The sequence below is a fragment of the Hyperolius riggenbachi genome, chromosome 1 (genome assembly GCF_040937935.1).
Source record: "Hyperolius riggenbachi isolate aHypRig1 chromosome 1, aHypRig1.pri, whole genome shotgun sequence".
In the NCBI taxonomy this organism is placed as follows: domain Eukaryota; kingdom Metazoa; phylum Chordata; class Amphibia; order Anura; family Hyperoliidae; genus Hyperolius; species Hyperolius riggenbachi.
Window position 1 is genome coordinate 456,892,578 of NC_090646.1, and position 21,238 is coordinate 456,913,815.

The 21,238-nt window shown below is 42.7% G+C and overlaps 1 protein-coding gene across 1 annotated transcript in view; it reads left to right on the top strand.

The window, feature by feature from the left end:
• The window catches only part of HPS4 (HPS4 biogenesis of lysosomal organelles complex 3 subunit 2), a 97,199-nt gene that overhangs the window by 37,911 nt on the left and 38,050 nt on the right, over window positions 1–21,238 (top strand). The window contains exons 4-8 of the mRNA XM_068246323.1: window positions 2,528–2,671; window positions 4,067–4,174; window positions 11,973–12,086; window positions 16,681–16,775; window positions 18,793–18,859. Coding sequence (XP_068102424.1) covers window positions 2,528–2,671; window positions 4,067–4,174; window positions 11,973–12,086; window positions 16,681–16,775; window positions 18,793–18,859 — 528 coding nt within the window. The remainder of the gene's footprint in view (window positions 1–2,527; window positions 2,672–4,066; window positions 4,175–11,972; window positions 12,087–16,680; window positions 16,776–18,792; window positions 18,860–21,238) is intronic.

Consider the following 21,238-nt stretch of genomic DNA (forward strand, 5'->3'; position numbering starts at 1 on the left):
TGCTAGGCAAGTGTGCTAACCACTACGCTACCACCTTACACATCTGCCCTCATATTTACTATATGCTCACTCCTTCACAGTCAGCATAAAACCTTTTTAAACTAAAGTCTCCAGAAGCTGCTGTACTATACTTCCTACCAGTATGATGACATAGGCCTCAATTCACTAAGCTTTATCAAACACTTTATCAAACATTTGATAAATTTACCTCATGGGTAAAATCTAATTTTGAATTCACGAAGATGTTATATATTTATCGAATGTTTTATCGATAAAACGTTCAATAAATCTATAACACCTTAGTGAATTCAAAATTAGATTTTACCCATGAGGTAAATTATCAATCGTTTAGCTTAGTAAATTGAGGCCATTGGCTTTTGTGGAAGTAACATTTATAATTATGAAACAAATCTGAGGTTATTTAAGGGTAATTATGTATCAGTGTTATGTATACTTTATACAATGCAATATTTATATGAGCAAAATCTATTATTACATTTCTGCTGCATCTGTAATTACATTCTGAAGAAAGCCTGCAGCTGCTTGTAATCATTCTTCCAGCAGATGGCGCCCTGCTATCGTATAGAACATGCAGAGTATTGGTAACTTCCTTGTTCCTATTTTAGCAAAGTGTGTTAATGTACTGATAAATAAAGCTCTTTGTGTTGAATGTCTCATGATGATTAAAGACCAGTAGAATCGAAACTGATAAAACGGGATGTAGTCTTGGAGCTCCATTCTTTGCATGCGTATTTGAGAAACTCCACAAAAAACACTGCTATGGCTGTATGTGGAAGGTATCCATAGCAGACTAAGCATACATTTTCTTCACTTACAAATGCCACTGATAAGTTCCTCTAAATGTCTTCCCTGCTTTGGGATCTACGGATTGGGAATGGCGTTCATTACTCCATGTATACTAATGCTAACATGGTTGTGTTTGCAGTTTGCCAGCCAGCTACTGTGATGAACAATGCATTCTATTGCAGGAAATATGCTTGTCTCTTCTCTTTACAGATGCACAACTTTAGCTGATTTTGTCCTTTGCCAGAAAAAAAGTGCTGATCTGTAACTGAACCATATTGTGCCAGCAAATTCCACAGCACCCAGAAAGATGATGCAGCCTATGCTTAGCACAGTCTACAGGCAGATACATTTTACAGCCAGTCTCCATGGCGGCTCTGTAGTGACATACAGTGGAATGCAGTAACTTATTCAGTATACCCACTTTTACAGTCATTTTCCTGGTTTCAGCATCAGAAACCCTTCCCATATCTATGTATTGCTGTACATTGGTATGTAGCCTCACGCTCCTAGTAATGCTTAGCTATGCAGAATTCTACTCCTAGAGCATTCTGGGAGACCAGGCATTATTTTCACTGGCTTCAGAACTCTTAAGCTGGCCACTAATGGTCCAATTTCTAGCGAAAAATCGTTCGAGCGATCAGAAATTCTGATCGGACGAAAAATCGTTCACTACACCATCAACTAACCAATCATTGCTTCCTATCTATCACGACCGCCAAGAAAATCCAAATTTTCGTTCGACGAAAATTCATTCGGGCGACATTTTTTTTCACTCGTTCATAATCGATTGTGTCCACCAATGGAGATTATTTACAACCAATCCAATCAGAATTTCTGATCGCTTGAACGATTTTTCGCTACAAATTGGACCATTAGTGGCCAGCTTTAGAAACAAACTCTCCGCAGAGCTGCACCATGTTTTTAGTTGAGTGCATGAACCTGCAGTAAGGATTTTATATATGTTTTCATTTTAAAGGCCCATTTTCCTTTTGTAAAACAAAAAACAAACACAATACAGAAGTTGCGATGCTGCGTAAATCTTAGCTTTCTATTCAATTTCCCTTTTTAGTTTGAATCTGCAGCCAGCTAAAAAATTTTCAAAACGGACAACGAGCTCAAATTGTACTTCTCTAAAGCCGTAGGCTGTGTTTTCACTTGTAGCTGTATCACATTTGGCCAGCGGGAGTGGACAGCGTAGTGCCTGCTCGGATGCTCCACTGTGGTTTGGCTGGGGCCCGGGACAGATGCGTTTCCCCCAATGGGCTATGTGGGGGAACACCACTAACTGCCTGGGAATATCACGAATGGCACAGAAGTGCGGCCCACTTCCCATAGCGGATCTCACAGATCCCTTGCAGACTAACAAGTTTGAACAGCTATATATAAAATAGGAGCCGTTCACTGTCAGTTTTGCAATGAGATGAGAATGGACAGAAAATATCTGTTCTCAGCTCAAGTGGGAACACAGCCTGAGTAACGGGGACAGGCTTTTAGGAGTACAGCTGCTATGTGACTGTCCAGAAACGCTAAGCTTGTGGCAGGAGCAATTAGCTGCACAAGGCTGTCTCTTTTCCACTTCTGGACTGATCCATTGGAATCAAACTTGGACAATCCTAGCTGATAGAAACACTGTAGAATACCATTTACACTGTGAGATATTTATTACTTTATTTAGTAGTATAGTTTCTCCTAACTGTATTTCTGATATCTTTGCTTTCAGACCTCCATTGACCAACAGGAGTTACTATGTGGGCAAATCGCAGGAGTTGTCCGCTGTGTGACGGAGATTTCCAGCTCTCCTCCCAGCCTATTCAGACTAAGAAAATTGAAATTTGCAATTCAAGTGCATGGGGAATATTTGTGGGTGAGTACATTAGTTAGTGTTTTTACTGTACTTCGCATCTACAATACAGTAATATGCAAGACTGAAACCAAATTCACTACCTCTTCATCTCACTAAGAGGAGTTGGACCATGTAAATTGCAACTTTTTAGCAGGAGGGCCGCGATTAGACCTCCTCGTGCCCCCAGGAAAGGGGAGCACTACAGGCAGTGCCCCAAGCACACTCGTTGCCTGGAAGTTCTACCAACTGCACCCCAGTATGTAAAGACAGCACAGTACGCCCTCCCCCTGAGTGAACACATACTATGCAATTTCTTTGTGTCAGTTTATACGGTTTCCTGATCTTAGTCTGGTGATTCCTGCTGTTTCCGCACTGTGTATGTGGAAACCACCAAAAACACGTTTACTCTTACAAAGCTGCTTTAACTGGATCATCTTGGAGAATCCGAGAGCATACACAAAGCACAGATCAGTTCATGATCCAAAATATCATAAAACTTCTGATGCACTATGCAACGGTAAAGTTGCACGGCAATTTTACCATTACTCATGCCGGGGGGAGCACTGCCAGTTAATGTGCGTTGCTATAGTAACACACAGGGTGCTAATATATTAACGGGCTGTACTCCCCTGGCATTAATAATGGTTGACTATTATTAACTTTACCATTGCATTGTCAATAGACAAGACACAAAACATTTCCAGTATATCACACTTTTCTCCTTGCAGACTGAAAGGGCCAGAGCTGCAGCCACAAGAGCATGCACAGTAAGCAGTTGCAGTGTTTGGGAGTCTTGCCCAAGGTTTCCTTATTGAATAGGTGCAGGCTTACTGAACAAGAAGAGTCCTTAGCCATGCTGGCTTAGTGGTTAGTGCTCTCGCCTTGGATCGCTGGGTCCCCTGTTCGAATCCCAGCCAGGGCACAATCTGTTAGGAGTTTGTATGTTCTCCAAGTGTCTGTGTGGGTTTCCACCAGGCACTACGGTTTCCTCTCACATCCAAAAAACGTACAGGTAAGTTAAATGGCTTCCCCTAAATTGGCCTTAGACTACAATACATACACTACACGATACATACATAGACATATGACTATGGTAGGGATTAAATTGTGAACCCCTCTGAGGGACAGTTAAGTGACGACAATATACTTTGTACAGTGCAACAGAAGATGTTGGCGCTATATAAATAATATTAATAACCATTACACTATCCAGCTACCCTACTCCAGTGCATCGTGCTCTCAGAAATGTATGCTCTTTTGTTGCTATGAAATTAAGAGATTTGTAATAACATACGGTTACAAATGTATTGGGATTGCATATTGTGAACAAACTAATGTGCTAAAGTAGAGTTACCCTTTAAATTATTTTCCTCGATTTTGTAAGTTTCCCTTCACTGTTTATTTTTCTCATTGAAGGCACTTGGATGCTCAATGGATGTTGCTGATGTTAGCTGCAAATGCTTCCTAGATGACCTTGTTGGACTCTTCCGGTTTTATAATGGACCGCTATGGCACGCTTACAGGGTAATTTATTACTGTGATAGAGATCAATATATTGAATGATAGTGACTGTTTTATTTTTTTTGTAGGGATCCTAAAAATGTCTGTAGAGATCAGAATGTGATAAACCATACAAGCTCCATCCAGACACTGTCAGGGGAAACACAAACTTTGGGTGCCTGAGAGACGCGGAAGTTTGGGCACTGCCAGAGGCCCCAGCAACTGCTATTCCTTATAACGTTATCTCTCTGGGTACTTATGGCGGAGCTCAATGTTTAGGTTTCTTTGCGTTAGGGGCGGGTGGTTAAGGTTAGATGTCAGAAGGAGGGGTTTTTAAGGTAGGGCAGTGGAGGGGGAAGGGTTCTGTGTGAGAATAGGGTTAGGTTTAGCTGCAGTAAAATATCTAACATTTACTGATATTTTGCTATCGAAAATTACTACTGTAAAATAGTATGTACCAATATTCTAGTATTGGCTATTTCCCGGTGCCCAGTTTCCGGACGCCCTTTTTTCATAAACAGATGGCTCACACCAGCTTTACAGATGCATATGTAGTAAGAAGAAAGGAGGTAAGTGGTTTTGTCAGTGCTTTTTTTTTTTTTACCAGGGGAAATGCACTAATGAGGAGCAAAAACGCTGAAACAGCTGTATACGTGTTGGATTAGAATGGCTCTGAAACACTGTACACCATCGGCTCTGAATGTTTATCTGTCTTTTATTGGCATAAAGAGATGATTTGAATATTCAGCAGTGGTTCATCATGGGAGATGTTTTACTCACTTAAAGTGGATCCGAGATGAACTTTTACTCATTGCATAATTGTGTTCCTTTCCTATTGTTTATAGGACATTCCTCAAGCCAAATACTTTTTTGTTTTTGTTTTAATACTCTAATTCTCTATAAACTAAACAAGCCAAGCCCGCAGGTTTTCAGAGAGCCAAGGCACTTTCAGACAATAGCAAGGGCTCATGGGATCTCAGTCTGGGCAGGAGGAGGGGAGGTATTACTTGCCAGAGATTTCAGAGGCAGAGGGAGGAGGGAGGAGAAGGGGGGGTTAGGTTTTTTTCCTCAAGATGCAGATAAGCCTTCCTCTGTGTAATGTTTACAAACAACATGGCTGCTGTCATATCACAGGAAGAAAGAATCATATTCTATTAAAGCTGTTTGCAGCTAGATTTGCTGTGTAAACTTTAGATAAGATATATAGACAGGGCCGGCCTTAAGTTTCACAGCGCCCTGAGCGAAACCTGATTTTTGTGCCCCCCCCCTCATCCTCTTCCTGCATGCGCGCACACATATGCACGCACACACACAGACCCATATACAATTCACCTTTACTCCAAGGACAGTGGTTCCCAACCTTTTTGACATTGTGACACAAATGCTCAGATCTCCGTGACACGTCACATATGTATAATAGAAAAAATACTATTAACCTGCTGGAAGTTCTGATTATGCGCAGCCGCACAGCTGCGCATGGTTTTTTTATACCTAATTTTTTTTTTTCAATCATGTAGCTAGCCTAGCGCTAGCTACATGATACCCCCCTCCCTTCCAATTCCCACCCACCCTTCCGATCGCCGCCGGCGCCTATGCCCGTCAGGAAATCCCGGTTTGAATGGGATTTTCTTGAGGGCTTTCCTCGTCGCCATGGCGACGAACGGAATGATGTCATCGACGTCATTTATGTCGTGACATCATAGGGAGTCCCGATCCACCCCTCAGCGCTACCTGGCACTGATTGGCCAGGCTGCGCACGGGGTCTGGGGGCCCCCTATTACGCAGCGGATCGGCGGCGATTGGAGAAACACGCAGCTAGCAAAGTGCTAGCTACGTGTTTCAAAAAAAAATAATTATTCAAATCGGCCCAGCAGGGCCTGAGCGGTGGCCTCCAGTGACTCTGGACAAGCCTAGCTCGTCCAGTACTGCCCCCAGTATAGGATCTTATGTGTAGGTACCTTCAATATAGGTTGCCAAGCATAGGTGCCCCCAGTATAGGAAGTCAGATGAAGTTCTCTCCATCCTCCCCATAGGTAGCCAGGCGTAGGTCCCTCCAGTATAGGTAGCCAGGTGTTGGTGCCCTCAGTAAAGGTAGCCAGCTATAGATGCCCCCAGTATAGAAAATCAGGTTTAGGTGCCCTCAGTATAGGCAACTAGCTATAGGCGCCCCCTTAGAAGCCGGCGCCCTGAGCGACCGCTCCGGTCGCTCAGGTCGAAGGCCGGCTATGTATATACAGTGTTATCCGCAGAATTTTTTTCCAGCCGGGTGGCATGAAATAGTAGCCGGGTGGCATGAAAAAATAGCTGGGTGGGTTGAGATGAAAATGCAGGGCAACTCTGCTTACAGCATGAGAGGAGGTGAGGAGGTGAGCCGATGACAGCCGGGTGGTCACCAAATCTAGCCGGGTGGAGCACCCGGCTAAAAGAATCTGGGGAGAACACTGTATATAGACCAGTTACTTGTTATAGTTAGTTTTTCAGATGTGGAGGCTGCCCTATTTATTTCCTCTTAAACAGTACCAGTTGCCTGGGTATCCTGCTTATCTATTTGGCTGCAGGAGTGTCTGAATAACACCAGAAACAAGCATGCAGCTAATCTTCTCAGATCTGACAATAATGTCACAAACACCTGATCTGCTGCATGCTTGTTCAGGGTCTATGGCTAAAAGTATTAGAGGCAGAGGATCAGCAGGATAGCCAGGCAAATGGTATTGCTTAAAAGGAAATAAATATGGTAGCCTCCACGTACCTCTCGCTTCAGGTTCCATTTAAAGAGTAACTGTCAGGCTGCAAAAGCTAATTTAAACCTCTATTCTCCTGTGTTAAACAGTTTAGAAGGAAGCCAAAAACGCAACACTGAAGTTAAAAATCTCTCTTACTTTTGATGTGTGCTGACAGCAAGGCTCTGTATTCCCAAGCCCTTAAAAAGGACGTGAGGCCGGATATCATACTGCAAAGCATTCAGGGGCCCCCCCTTCGGCTGCTAGTGAGAAGTTACAGTATCAAGTTACAACAGCATGTAATGCTGGGCTGCTCACAGCACTGATAAATCTCTGGGCAGAGTACACTGCAGGAGTCCGCTATTGTTCCTAGCCACATGGTTAATTAATATTCACTGCACAGTAGTGTTATTCATTAAGAGTTTTTTTTGTGAGTGGACTCATCAGGAAGCAGGGAGATTATGACATCACAATTGGCTTCATAGGAGACAGACAAACATGGAACCTGCCATGAGCTGTCAGGAGCATCATTCTCTGCAAATACTATATAAAAATTCTGTGAAGTACAAACGTGGACAGTGAAATGCATATGTAATGTAAGTACAGCCAATATTTAGCTACTGATATATGTGTTTATTTTCTCTGAGACCTTATATCTAACAGCTCCTTTTTAAAGCTTAGTTAATGCAAATATATCTCTAGTGGTTCTGGGTCACCGTGAACTGATTACTCTGCCCAAGCCCTACCTCATATAACCGTATTAATCCTTGCCTAGCGCTGATGAGAAAAAATGTATCATATGGATAGATTGACTCGATACCTAAACTTCTAGACCTCTCACAGCTGTTATTAGTGCTGCTAAATTTACTATAGTGGCGTTAGATTTACTGTGTTTTTTGCAAAGAATGATGGGAACTCTGAGTGGTCTCCTATGAGCCAAAACTTAGCAACTCCATTGTGCTACAATTGTGTGGTGTAGCCTAATGCTAGGTACACACCATACAATTTTCTGGCAAATTTACCTGCCAGATCGATTATTTCCAACATGTCTGATCTGAATTTCAATCGATTTTTCAACCTTTTATTTTTCAGTTCTATGGAAATCTATCAAAAAAAGTATACAAAATAAATAACGGTCGAAAGATCGATCAAAATTGTTGGAAATAATTGCGCTGGTAGGTAAATCTGTCAGAAAATTGTATGGTGTGTACCTAGCATAAAGAATATGTCCCATTTGCGGACTTAAGAGATGCTGGGGATACAGTAGCCAGCAAGGACACAGTCCTTCCTCTGCATTGCATTATTAGAATTTAAAATTATAAAAACATGAGACAAGAAGAATAATCGAAAAACATTGGTATATGGGTGCTGTGCTACAATTGAAATGTTGAAATACAGTAGATAAGGGACCTATTAATGTGCTGATTTTTTTTTTTTTTTTTTAGCTTTAGCAGCTTGCACTGATGTAGAGCTTGTAGGCATATTTTAGTCATTGTAGATGAACTTTTGGTTTGACTGCAGAGAGAGAGTTTTTTAAAACTGTTTTTGAGCTTTTTTTTTTTTTTTTTTTTTTTTCTTCTAAAGCAACCCTGATGCAAATGTAGGGGATAGCAATAGAATGCTTGATAACTACATAATTGGAGGTGGAGCTGACAGCTAATCTCCTCAGCATCCTCATTGGTCAGGGAAACCATCCATCACGTTAAAGGATCAACAGGAAGTTTAGTGAGGTTAAGGGGAGGGGAAGGCTCGTATCCTGGAGCTGATTTACATATAACTTTCCAGGGGATATTTCTGGAATTATAAACTCATTTTGTCATGTCTATTTTTACTGAAGCTAACCTCTGATTACATACTTTATCATCATATGATCAGTTTCCATTGCTCTGCTTTTACCTCAGTGGCACCATAAAGTGGAGATGGAAGGGGTTGCAGTTTCATTTTAAAGGACATCTGAACTGAGAGGGAAATGTAGGCTGACATACTTATTACCATTTTTAAACCATGCACATTGCCTGGTTCTCCTGCAGGGTCTCTGTCTTTAATGTCCGGTGGATCAGGTTTCTGATCGATTTTCCGATTGTTTGCAAAATCAGAAACCTTATCAAACCTGTCTGAAATTATCAATTCGACCTGTCGTTCTGATGAGAAATTGCATGGTGTGTACCAGGCATAATACTTTTAGCCATAGACCCTGAACAAGCATGCAGATCAGATGTTTCCTCACTGAAGTCTGAGTACATTAAAGCAGTAAAAATAAATTCCATGCTGGCAGCACAGTCCACTGAAGTTATAATATAGTAGCATTAAAGGATACCAGTTGCAAAAATCATACGAGAAATGGGGGGAGCAGGCATAGACTATCACTTGCCCTGATGCCAACCGCACACCCGTTCTCCTGTCTAGCCCCCCATCATACCTCAAAGCTTTTCCGGGACCCTCTTCCGGGTCACTGTAGTCGGACTTTACTGTGCAGCTGCTGGCTGGGCTGCGCACATCCTACAGCATGAGCCCAAGGCCAGGAGCTCTCTGCGCATGTGTACGGCGTCATGCGCAGTGCGCTCCAGACCATGGGTGCACGCTGTAGGATGTGCGCAGCCGGCCAGCAGCTGTGCAGTAAACTCTGACTACGGCAACTTAGAAGTAGATCCCTAGGGGCTTTGAGGTATGATGGGGGGCTAGAGAGTAGAATGCGGGACCGGTGGGTATCAGGGCAAGTGATAGTATATGCCTGGCCGCCTCCCCCTTTCTCTTATGATTTTCACATCTGGTGTCCTTTAATAAAGTTTAAAAACTGACCTATTGTGCCAGAAAATACATGTTTTGTTGTTTAGCTATACCCCCTCCTAAAAAACTGACATGGCAACTTTTGCCATTGCAAAGGCTTCTAAAGCCTGTTACAGTGATTGGCCAATTATAATTGAAGTTGTGTACCAGGCTTAAGAGATTGTGCCTTAGGAGAGTGTGAGGTAGCACTTAAAGGACACCTGAAGCGAGGGGATATGGAGGCTGCCATATGTATTTCCTTTTAACCCTCCTGGCGGTTAATTTTTTTTGCCAAAATGGCAAAAATCCTTTTTTTTTTATTTATTTTTTTTGTGTTTCATGTAAAGCTACCAGAGTGGTAGCTACATGAAACACCACTAGAGGGCGCATGTGTCCCTCTAGTGCGATCGTCGCCGGCATCAATAGCAAACAGGGGAACGCGTATATAACGCGCTCCCCTGTTTGGCTTCTCCTGTCGCCATGGCGACGATCGGAATGACGTCATGGACGTCAGCCGACGTCCTGACGTCGGACACCTCCGATCCAGCCCATAGTGCTGCCCGGAACTCATTGGTCCGGGCAGCGCAGGGCTCTGGCGGGGGGGGGGGCCCTCTTGCACCGCTGCGTACGGGCGATCGCCGCAGAGCGGCGGCGATCAAGCTGTACGCGCGGCTAGCAAAGTGCTAGCTGCGCGTACAGCATTTTAAATGGAGCAAATCGCTCCACCAGGGGCTGAGATATCTTCCTGCGCGGCATAGCCCGAGCTCAGCTCGGGCTTACCGCCAGGAAGGTTAAGCAATACCAATTGCCTAGCTATCCTGCTGATCCTCTGCTTCTAATACATTTAGCCATACATTGAACAAGCACGCAGCAAATCAGGTGTTTCTAACATTTTGTTAAATCTGAAAAGATCAGCTGCATGCTTGTTTCTGATGTGATTCAGAGACTACTTCAGCCAAATAGATCAGTAGGACTGGTATTGTTAAACAAGACATAAATATGGCAGCCTTCCTATCCCTCTCACTTAAAATGTCTTTTAAAGCCCAGTTCCCCAACCCTGTCCTCAAGGCCCACCAACATTACATGTTTTGCAGAAAACCACAAACATCCACAGGTGAGGTAATTAGTGTCTCAGCAGAGCTACCTGTGTGAATTTCCACAAAACATGCACTGTTGGTGGGCCTTGAGGACAGGGTTGGGGAACACTGCTTTAAAGGACAACTGTAGTGAGAAGAATATGGAGGCTGCCATATTTATTTCCTTTTAAACAATACCAGTTGCTTGGCAGCCCTGCTGATCTATTTTGCTGCAGTAGTGTCTGTCTATCACCAGAAACAAGCATGCAGCTAATCTTGTGAGATCTGACAATGTCAAACACCTGATCTGCTGCCTGCTTGTGTAGGGTCTAATGCTGAATACACACGGTGCGTTCGCGCACTCGATTTCCCGCTCGATTCCCGTCGATTCGTTTATTTCCAACATGTCCGATTTGGATTTCGATGGATCGTTAGGTCGATTTGCATGCAAAGTATGTCAAATCGACCTAATGATCCATCAAAATCCAAATCGGACATGTTGGAAATAAACGAATCGACGGGAATCGAGCGGGAAATCGAGTGCGCGAACGCACCGTGTGTATCCAGCATTAAGCTAAAAGTATTAGAGGTAAAGGATCAGCAGGATAGCCACGCAACTAGTATTGCTTAAAAAGAAAACAATATGGCAGCCTCCATATTCCTCTCGCTTCAGTTGTCCTTTAAAAAAAAAAGGGATAAATACTCTTAGTAAGAACCACTTTATTTGTCACTTTGGAATGTAACATTTACTGTAGGTCCGCTTTAGTTGCATGCTTGTTATAGGCGTGTGATCCAGATAGCCAGAGATCAGCAGGCTGCCCGGCAACCAGGGCTGTAGAGTTGAGTAGTTGGAGACATTTTTGGGTACCTGGATTCGGAGTCTGTGGTTTCATTACTAAGGAGTTAAAATGATTTTTGTACCAAATTCCACAGCCCTGATATGTGTTAGTCTAAGGAGTTGGAGCAATTTTGGGTACCTGGAGTTGGTGGTTTCATAAACGGAGGAGTTGATGTCGAATGACTTTGGTACAGACTCCAAAACCCTACATGCAATTGGTATTGTTTAAACAGAATTAAATATGGCAGCCTTCATATTCAGGTTTTCTTTAAAAAATAAAGTATTTCTGATAGCCCTGGCTGCCTCCTAAGCATTTTTAAATTGATTTGTGCTTCAAATAAATATTTTTGGGAAGTTACTAAGTTGCAAGTACAATTCATGAATAGTCAGACATCCAGTAATGCTATGTGTTTGCTTGTCAGGTGCGCTCTCAGGAAGAGCTCAGTGCGGACTGGAATATTTACTTGGAACACGTACAGAACACTCCTGACCTACATCGTATCTTCAACTCTCTCAGTCACGTGGACAAAACCAAAGTATGGGCACCTTTATGTAGATCGTGCTCTCCAGCAGACTAGCCCTTGTCCTGTGTGGTAATTCTGGCTGACGTTATGCATGCATTTCCTTATTAAGCGTGGAGAAACAGTATAGATTTGTGAAAACATTTCTGTTACTAATGTTAGCAGTAAAGCTGTGGTTATCAGTCTTTCTGGCGCTTGGCTGTTTGCCCAGGGACAATGAACAATGCTCACTTGGCAAAATTCCTAATCTGTTACCATAACAACCAAGCTCTGGCTTTTAAATAATTGTCAACAGCGTTGCATAATTATATTTACTGTATACCTTATTGATGCTGTCTGCAGTTATTCCAGTGTTGGACAACAAAATGATTTCTCAGATGCACTTCGGCAGTCTCTGCAGTTTTCATACACTTTATATGTGCATCTTGTTTGTAGCCTATCCATGAAGCCAAACTCCAGTCAAGTTGTTTTTATGTACAGTAGTAAAAAAAGTATGTGAACCCTTTGGAATTCTATAGATTTCTGCACAAATTGGTCATAAAATGTGATCTGATCTTCATCTACGTCACAACAATAGACAAGTCACAGTCTGCTTAAACTAATACCACACAGATAATTAAAGGTTTCCATGTTTTTATTAAACACACCATGTAAACATTTACAGTGCAGGTGTGTGTAGTATGTGAACCCCTAGACTAATTACTTCTCCAAGAGCTAATTGGAGTGAGGTGGTAGCCAGCAGGAGTCCAATCAATGAGATGAGATTGGAGGTGTTGGTCACAGCTGCCGTGCCCTATAAAAAGCACACCAGTTTTGGCTTTGCTTTTCTTAAGAAGCATTGCTTCATATGAATGATGCCTCACACAAAAGAGCGCTCAGAAGACCAATGATTAAGAGTTGTTGACTTGTATAAAGCCTGAAAGAGTTATAAAAGTATCTCCAAAAGCCTTGCAGTTCATCAGTCCACGGGTCTACTATCCCTAGGAGTGGCCGTCCTGTAAAGATGACTGCAAGAGCACAGCACAGAATGCTCAGTGAGGTGAAGAAGAACCCTAAAGTGTCAGCTAAAGACTTATAAAAGTCTCTGGCATATGTTAACATCCATGTTTGCAAATCTATGATAGGTAAAAAACACTAAACAGGAATGGAGTTCATGGGAGGATACCACAGAGTAGGCCTGAACGATAAATCGTTTTTTTATCGAAATTGCGATCACGGAAATGACAATTCCGTGATCGCCATAGCCATGATTTTTACGATTTTTACCCCCTCTGCAAGCCAGTTCAGCAGTCCACTCTGCCGCTCTGTGCAGCGGCAGTTTGCGGTGGCTCAGCGCCAAACTCCTCCTAACATCTTTTAACATTAGCTGGGCGGGCGGCAGACTCCGCCCGCACGGCTGTCGATCACGGAGTGTTGCGAATGGCAGGCTCTGCCCACCCGCAGGCTCTCACACTCGTGAGGCAAACTCCTCCTCCCAACATCTTTTAACATTAGCTGGGCGGGCGGCAGACTCCGCCCGCACGGCTGTCAATCACGGAGTTAGGAATAGCAGACTCTGCCCACCTCGCAGGCTCTCTCACTCTGTCCCGGCGGCTCAATATTCCCAGCACCTTCACATCATAAGCCGGGCAGGTGGCAGGCTGGCTTGATTTGAAGAAAATCGTGAATCAAATCGAAACCGCAATTTCTGACTGAAATCCTGCGATTCAATCTTTTTCTAAAATCGTTCAGGCCTACCACAGAGGGAGCCACTGCTATCCCAAAAAAACATTGCTGCACATTTAAAGTTTGCAAAAGAGCACATGGATGTTCCACAGCAGTACTGGCAAAATATTTCTGTGGACAGATAAAACCAAAGTCACACACCTACATCAAAACCTCATCTTAACTGTGAAGTATGGTGGTGCGGGCATCATGGTTTGGGGCTTCTTTGTTGTGTCAGGGCCTGGATGGATTGCTATCATCAAAGCAAAAGTGAATTCCTAATTTTATTAACCTCCCTGGCGGTCTATTAAGATCGCCAGGGCGGCTGCGGGAGGGTTTTTTTAATAAAAAAAAACTGTTTAATGCAGCCAACTGAAAGTTGGCTGCATGAAAGCCCACTAGAGGGCGCTCCGGAGGCGTTCTTCCGATCGCCTCCGGCGCCCAGAATAAACAAGGAAGGCCGCAATGAGCAGCCTTCCTTGTTTTGCTTACATCGTCGCCATAGCGACGAGCGGAGTGACGTCATGGACGTCAGCCGACGTCCTGACATCAGCCGCCTCCGATCCAGCCCTTAGCGCTGGCCGGAACTTTTGTTCCAGCTGCGCAGAGCTCGGGCGGCTGGGGTGACCCTCTTTCGCCGCTGCTCGCGGCGGATCGCCGCAGAGCGGCGGGGATCGGGCAGCACACGCGGCTGGCAAAGTGCCGGCTGCGTGTGCTGCTTTTTACTTCGCTCAAATCGGCCCAGCAGGGCCTGAGCGGCGATCTCCGGCGGTGATGGACGTGTATAGTCGTCCATACCGCTGAGGAGGTTAAGACATTTTGCAGGAGAACGTAAGGCCATCTGTCCACCAGCTGAAGCTCAGCAGAAGATAGGTGTTGCAACAGGACAACAACAACCCAAAGCATAGAAGTAAATCAACAACAGAATGGTTTAAACAGAAGAAAATATGCCTTCTGGAGTGGCCCAGTCAGAGTCCCGACCTCAATCCGATTGAGATGCTGTGGCGTAACCTCAAGAAAGTGATTTACACCAGACATCCCAAGAATATTGCTGAACTGAAACCGTTGTGAAAAGAGGAATGGTCGAGGATTATTCCTGACCGTCGTGCATCTCTGATCTGAAACTACAGGAAACGTTTGGTTGAAGTTATTGCTGCCAAAGGAGGTTCAACCAGTTATTAAATCCAAGGGTTCATATACCTTTTCCACCTCCACCTGCACTGTGAATGTTTACATGGTGTGTTCAATAAAATCATGGAAACATTTAATTATTTGTGTGGTATTTGTTTAAGCAAACTGTGATTGTCTATTGTTGAGATCAGATTTCATGACCAATTTGTGCAGAAATCCATATAGTTCTAAAGCAGTTACATACTTTTTCTTGCTACTGTATTTAATATGCAACTCTAGTTATAGACATGGGGCAACACAACAGTTTTCCACCACAGAAAACTGCATTTAAATTCAGTATTTTGTAATTACGGTATTATTTTTTTGTGTGTGTCGTGGCTGTCTCTGTGTGTCTGTGGAGAGTCAGCAGCACTGCCTGATTGATCTTCATCTAAGTCACTCGTGTAAATGAACTGCTATCAAGGAAGATCAGAGGTAGCGATGACCCTGTAGTGTCTGCATCAAGTGTTAAATGTCATAAAAAACATAAGTTTTGCAAGTAAGGGTGCATACACACTTACAATTTTTATTGGCCAATTACTGGTTTATTTTACCACCTACATGTAGTATGAGAACTTAACTAATCAGAGCTTAACTATACAATCTGTCCATCGCATTCAAAATCTGCTGATAGAAAAATGTTTTGCCTGGAATTTGTTATGGGAACCTTTTTAACTGAAGATAATGGTCTTGGCTCAATGAATGTGTTTATTTCTGAATGCTCCATTTGCCAGAACAGACTCAAGAGCTATACTTCTTTTGTAATGTTAGAAATCTTTATAAGTTGCTATGGCAAATAATGTTTAGATTTTTAAAGGGGAACTGAAGTAAGAGGTATACGGAGGCTGCCATATTTATTTCCTTTTAATCAATACCAGTTGCCTGGCAGCCCTGCTGGTCTATTTCTCTGCAGTAGTGTCTGAATAACACCAGAAACAAGCATGCAGCTAGTCTTGTCACATCTGACTTTAAAGTCTGAACCACTGAAACACCTGATCTGCTGCATGCTTGTTCAGGGGCTATGGCTAATAGTATTAGAGGCAGAGGATCAGCAGGGCTGCCAGGCAACTGGTATTGATTAAAAGGAAATAAATATGGCAGCCTCCGTATACCTCTCACTTCAGTTCCCCTTTAAACTTGCACAGGTAGTCGGTAGCATACATCCTGACTTACAAACAACCCACTGGAGACACAGGATGGAACATTGGAGGCACAGGGAGACAGAGAGGGACGCTGAATGCACAGGATGGAGGAGTGGAGCCACGAGGGGATAGTGAAGGCACGGGGGCACAGTGTTCCAACTTACAAACAAATTCAACTTGAGAACAACTTATAGTTCCTATCCCATTCCTTTAAAGGGCAACGGTAGTGAGAGGTACATGGAGGTTGCCATATTTTTCCCTTTTAAGCAGTACCAGTTGCCTGGCAGCCCTGCAGGTCTATTTGGCTGCAGTAGTGTCTGAAACACATTAGAAACAAGCATGAAGAAAATGTCAAACACCTGATCTGATGCATGCTTGTTCAGGGTCTATGGCTAAAAGAATTAGAGGCAGAAGATCAGCAGGACAGCCAGGCAACTAGTATTGCCTAAAGTGGACCTGAAAGGAACTTAGTATGGCAGCTGCCATATCCCTCTCACTACAGTTGTCTTTTAACTAGGGTCTACCTGCATTTAGACTTGTGCCATTAGTAATGCACAGACCGCTAATCTTTACCTGTTTTTTTTGTTTTACAGGTAGATCCACTGCTTTTGTTAAAAGCTGCACTCATTCTACAGACGTGTCAGCGATTTCCTCTTATTTTGGCCGGATGCATTATGTATGATAATCGGTATGGCAGGCTTTCTTTTATATCAAGTGAATTGTATACTTTAATAACTGTGTGGCATTGTATACTTGTATGACTATGTGGTGCAGTCTTAGCCACAGTGAATAGTGTATAATTCGGGCTTCTGGATCTATGGGTCAGATGTTGGTTTCAATGCCTCTACAATACAATGCCTCTTGCAAACCCAATGTTGAGTGAATGCTCTCGTTTTCAAGACCTGGCAAAATAATTTCTCTGCCTTGCCGCTGGGAGATGCGGTTGGGTGATGAGATGGGTGCTCACTGCTGTCCCACTAAAAATGGAAGAGGCGAATCAGATGAGCACACTTAGACTCGGTCCACACTAGAGCTAGTTCAGGTGCATTTCATACATGGGACTTCTATAAGAAACTCATCCACTTATCCAGAAATATCATACAGGTTGAGACTCTGCATGTATGGACTGCAACGGATCCTTTTAATAACACAGGATCCATTGACCCGTCCGCTTGGTGATCCAGATTTTACAAAACATTTCTGTTTTTTGGCTCTAGTGTGAACTGAGCTTTATGGAGTAAAATATTAAAGAGGAACTGTAGTGAAAATAATAAAAAAAAAATTGCTTTTTTTTTTTTTTTTTTTTTTTTTTGCAATATTTATAAATAAACTAGTCAGTATAGTCAGTGCCCATTGTTAAATCTTTCCTCACCCCAATTTATATTCAGAATTTATAGGTGGCGACATCTTAAGACGTCAGGTACAGCTCCGTGGAACGTTTTTTTCTGAGAATTCTGAAGCCAGTGAAAAGAATAATAATAAAAATAATAATCCTAACGTGTATAGCGCTTTTCTCCTGTCGGACTCAAAGCACTCGAGCTGCAGCTACTAAGGACTCAAGGGGGCCCCCTGCAGTGTTAGGAAGTCTTGCCCAAGAACTTCTTACTGAATAGGTTCTGACCCTAGCCAGGATTGGAACCCTGGTCTCCCATGTCAAAGACAGAGCCCTTAACCAGTATAATAACCACTATCCCAGAATGCTCTGGGAGAAGAATTCCACATAGCTAAACAGCCTAGGTTAAGTATCACCAATGTACAGCAATATTTAGATATTAATATTTAGTATTTATATAGCGCCGACATCAGCGCTGTACAGAGTCTTGTCACTTAGGAAGTGTTTCTGATGCTGAAACAAGGAAAATTACCATAAAAGGGGGTATCCTGAATAATTTTCTGCATTCCACTGTGTGTCATTACAGTGCCTCTTTGAAGGACGCCTGAAAAGAGAGTGCTTCGGAGGCTGACCCATCGATTTCCGTTTAACCAATACCAGTTGGCTTGCTGTCCTGCTGATCTTCTGCCTATAATACTTTTAGCCACAGGCCCTGAATAAGCATGCGCTGAAGTTTGATTGTATTATCTGCATACTTGTTTTAAGGGTGTGATTCAGACACCACTGCTGAAAAAAAGATGTGTAGGACATCCAGACAACTGGTATGGTTTAAAAGGTAATTAATGACAGCCTCCGTATCTTTCACTTTGGGTATCCTTTAACTACTATCTTGCTTCCACTGGTAATAACGGCTCACTTATTTTTGTGACCATAGGTCGTTGATCGGCTAACCTCTGTAGGCTACTTTTGAAGAGTTGCTTGAATTTCTATACTTTTTAGGCTAGGTTCACAGTGCGCATTAAAAATCAATCCACAGGTTATAAGCGCATTGCGTTGCATACAGTGAAGCATACATTCGATAAAATGTATGCTTCACTGCTTACATGCACATTTTGTAGTAACGCACTGCATGCAGTGCATTTGAATGCCACACTGTGAACTATTTTCACCAGCCACACTGTGAAAATCACAGTGTGACGTTCCACGTTACAACACGGACAAAACATTGCAATGTACCACTGTGACCGTAGCCTAATGTTTGCTTACAATGCCTTACAGTATATACTGCAGATGTTTGTAATAACACATTTTTGCAACAATACAAATGTAATGAAAAGGAACCAGTTATGTAATTATTTTTTTTTCTGTTCAGGATAGTGAGTACACAGCTCCCTCCTGCTTTGACTTCAAGGATCCTCATTCAAGGACTTGTAGAGAGGGTAGGTGACCTAGAATCTACGTGTAACTGTTTCACTGCTTTGTGCTGCATATTTTCCTCATTTTGATCCTGGTTTTGTAATGACAAACATAAAGGACCACTATCACAAAAAAGTTACATTTAAGATTCATGTGTACACATAAATGTGTCTCTCCAAAGAGGGGGTGAGCCATGCTCAAGAACGATGAGGGTGCATGGATGATGCCTCAATACCACAGGGTCAAGTCATTGTCCAAATGATGAGTATCCCGCACAATCGTCATGAAAAGCAAATACTTTATTTCCTTTTTGTAAAGTATAAGCAGTCCCTGGAAAGGACCTATACAAAAATACTACCCTGGCTTTCTGTGATGCTTTTGAAAATACAGAAATCCCTGATAGTCCCTCATGACGAGATGGAGTAGTCCAAAACCTGTCATTTTACCTCCTACTGTAAGGCCTAATGCACACCAGAGCGGTTCGGTCACGTTTTTAGGAACGCTTGCGGCTGAGGAAACGCTTGAGTAATGTATGTCAATGGGCTGGTGCACACCAGAGCGGGTCGGTTTTAGCTGAAACGCAAAATCCCGGGCTGCAGCATTTTTTATTTTTTTTTTTTATTTCGGAGGCGTTTCTGCCTCCAATGTTAAGTATAGGAAAAACGCAAAACGCTTGATTAATCGCCCGATCAGAGCGGTTTTCCAGGCATTTTTGTTACAGTAGCTGTTCAGTAACAGCTTTACTGTAACAATATATGAAATCTGCTACATGAAAAAACGCTACACAAAAACCACAAAACGCTTCATAATAATAAGAAAAAACACTTCAAAAACTGCTAGCGCTTTGTGGATCTGCTAGCGGTTTTTGGTGTGCACTGGGCCTAAGTGACGGCAAAAAAAATGAATTTATAATGCATTTTATTCTGGGACAAATGTATGTTTATAAGTAAGTGTATACATTTATTTTAAATTGTACAATTTTTTTGGGCAAAACTGGTGAACCACCAGTGTGTAGAAATGCGCATAAAACATCAGAAACATGAGTTGTTGCATGTGTGCAACTCGTGCCCAGAGCTCTGCACACTGGTGATCCTGTGATAAAGCCCATATTTTAGGGTGAAACATGTTAGGTTTCAGTTTTGTAATGTAAATTCTTTGCACCCACTTATACTTTTCTGCTGGACTGGTTATTTATTCCCATCTGGCAATAATTAGGTAGATGCTGTTGGAAATCTAAGCAGTGCTATGGTCTCTATACATCTCTGTATTGGTGTGACAAGGCAGACTACCGGAGAGAAGGACAGTATTCAAGCGGTATTGCACCAATACTAATCTCACTTATTAGCTGTGGAGCAGGTCAGTGGTGAGATAGGGAGCTGTGTGTATGATTTTGGTGAATCTGGGTTTTCTGTCCAGTGCATCCCTGTCATCCTTTTAGATGTGCTGCAGCCACCAGAGGGAGTTCTTCTGTATGCCAGAATACAGATCTGCATATCTACTGTAAAAGGATGCAGAAAAGCCTCAAAAAATGTCTCCTTCTTCTGCATGTGAAAGCCCTGCCTCCCAGAGTATCACACCAAATCAAAGTGAGAAGCAGGGCTGTGTAGCTCTCCCTGTTGGCTGCCTGGCTCTCCCTATTTGCTGTCAATGTTATGTTACCGCACGGAGAGAGTGAGTTATTGGCTGCTAAGAGCTGAAGAAAAATACCAAACACTTTTGTTTGATTTACCGAATGCGTATATCTTTGTGAATTGCAATTTTTTTTTTTACATCTTTTGAGGCATTTACTGCACAAGTCGGTAATTTAAATTTTCTGTGTGGTGATAGTAAATTGAAATTGGGGAAGATGTTTGGTAAAATCAGCTGTTTTCTGCATAATTAAATGTGGTAATGCTTAGTGAATTGAGGCCATTAAAGGTAACATTTGATGGCACTTAAAGGGCAATCCCTTTCAGAACGTGATGTACTGCTTATTCCCCATGTACCAATCTCTTTCAGCAGAGTTTCAATGTCCAGGATTGCAAATAGATCAAAGTAGAAGAACATACATTCTGCACTGCTGCGACCCAATGCCATTAATGCCCACTCTCCACCCTGACTGGTTTTCACTCTTCCCGCATCAGTTATTTCTTAAAGCGGGATTATAACCATAAAAATCAAATTTCTACAGCAACTGGTCTGAGGGTATTAAGTGATAAAGATGCTAATCCTGGATTCAAAACTTGCAAAACTTTTTTTGCTGTTATGATTTGGAGTCATCACATACTTAAGGAGCACTGGCCCTTTAGTAGTCAGTGCCAAACAGTTTCATGCTGGGGGTTCTTTTTATCTATAATATATTCCTCCTCTTCCATGTATTTCCCTGCCTAGCTGCCTATCTGAAACCCGATCCTCTGCTCACT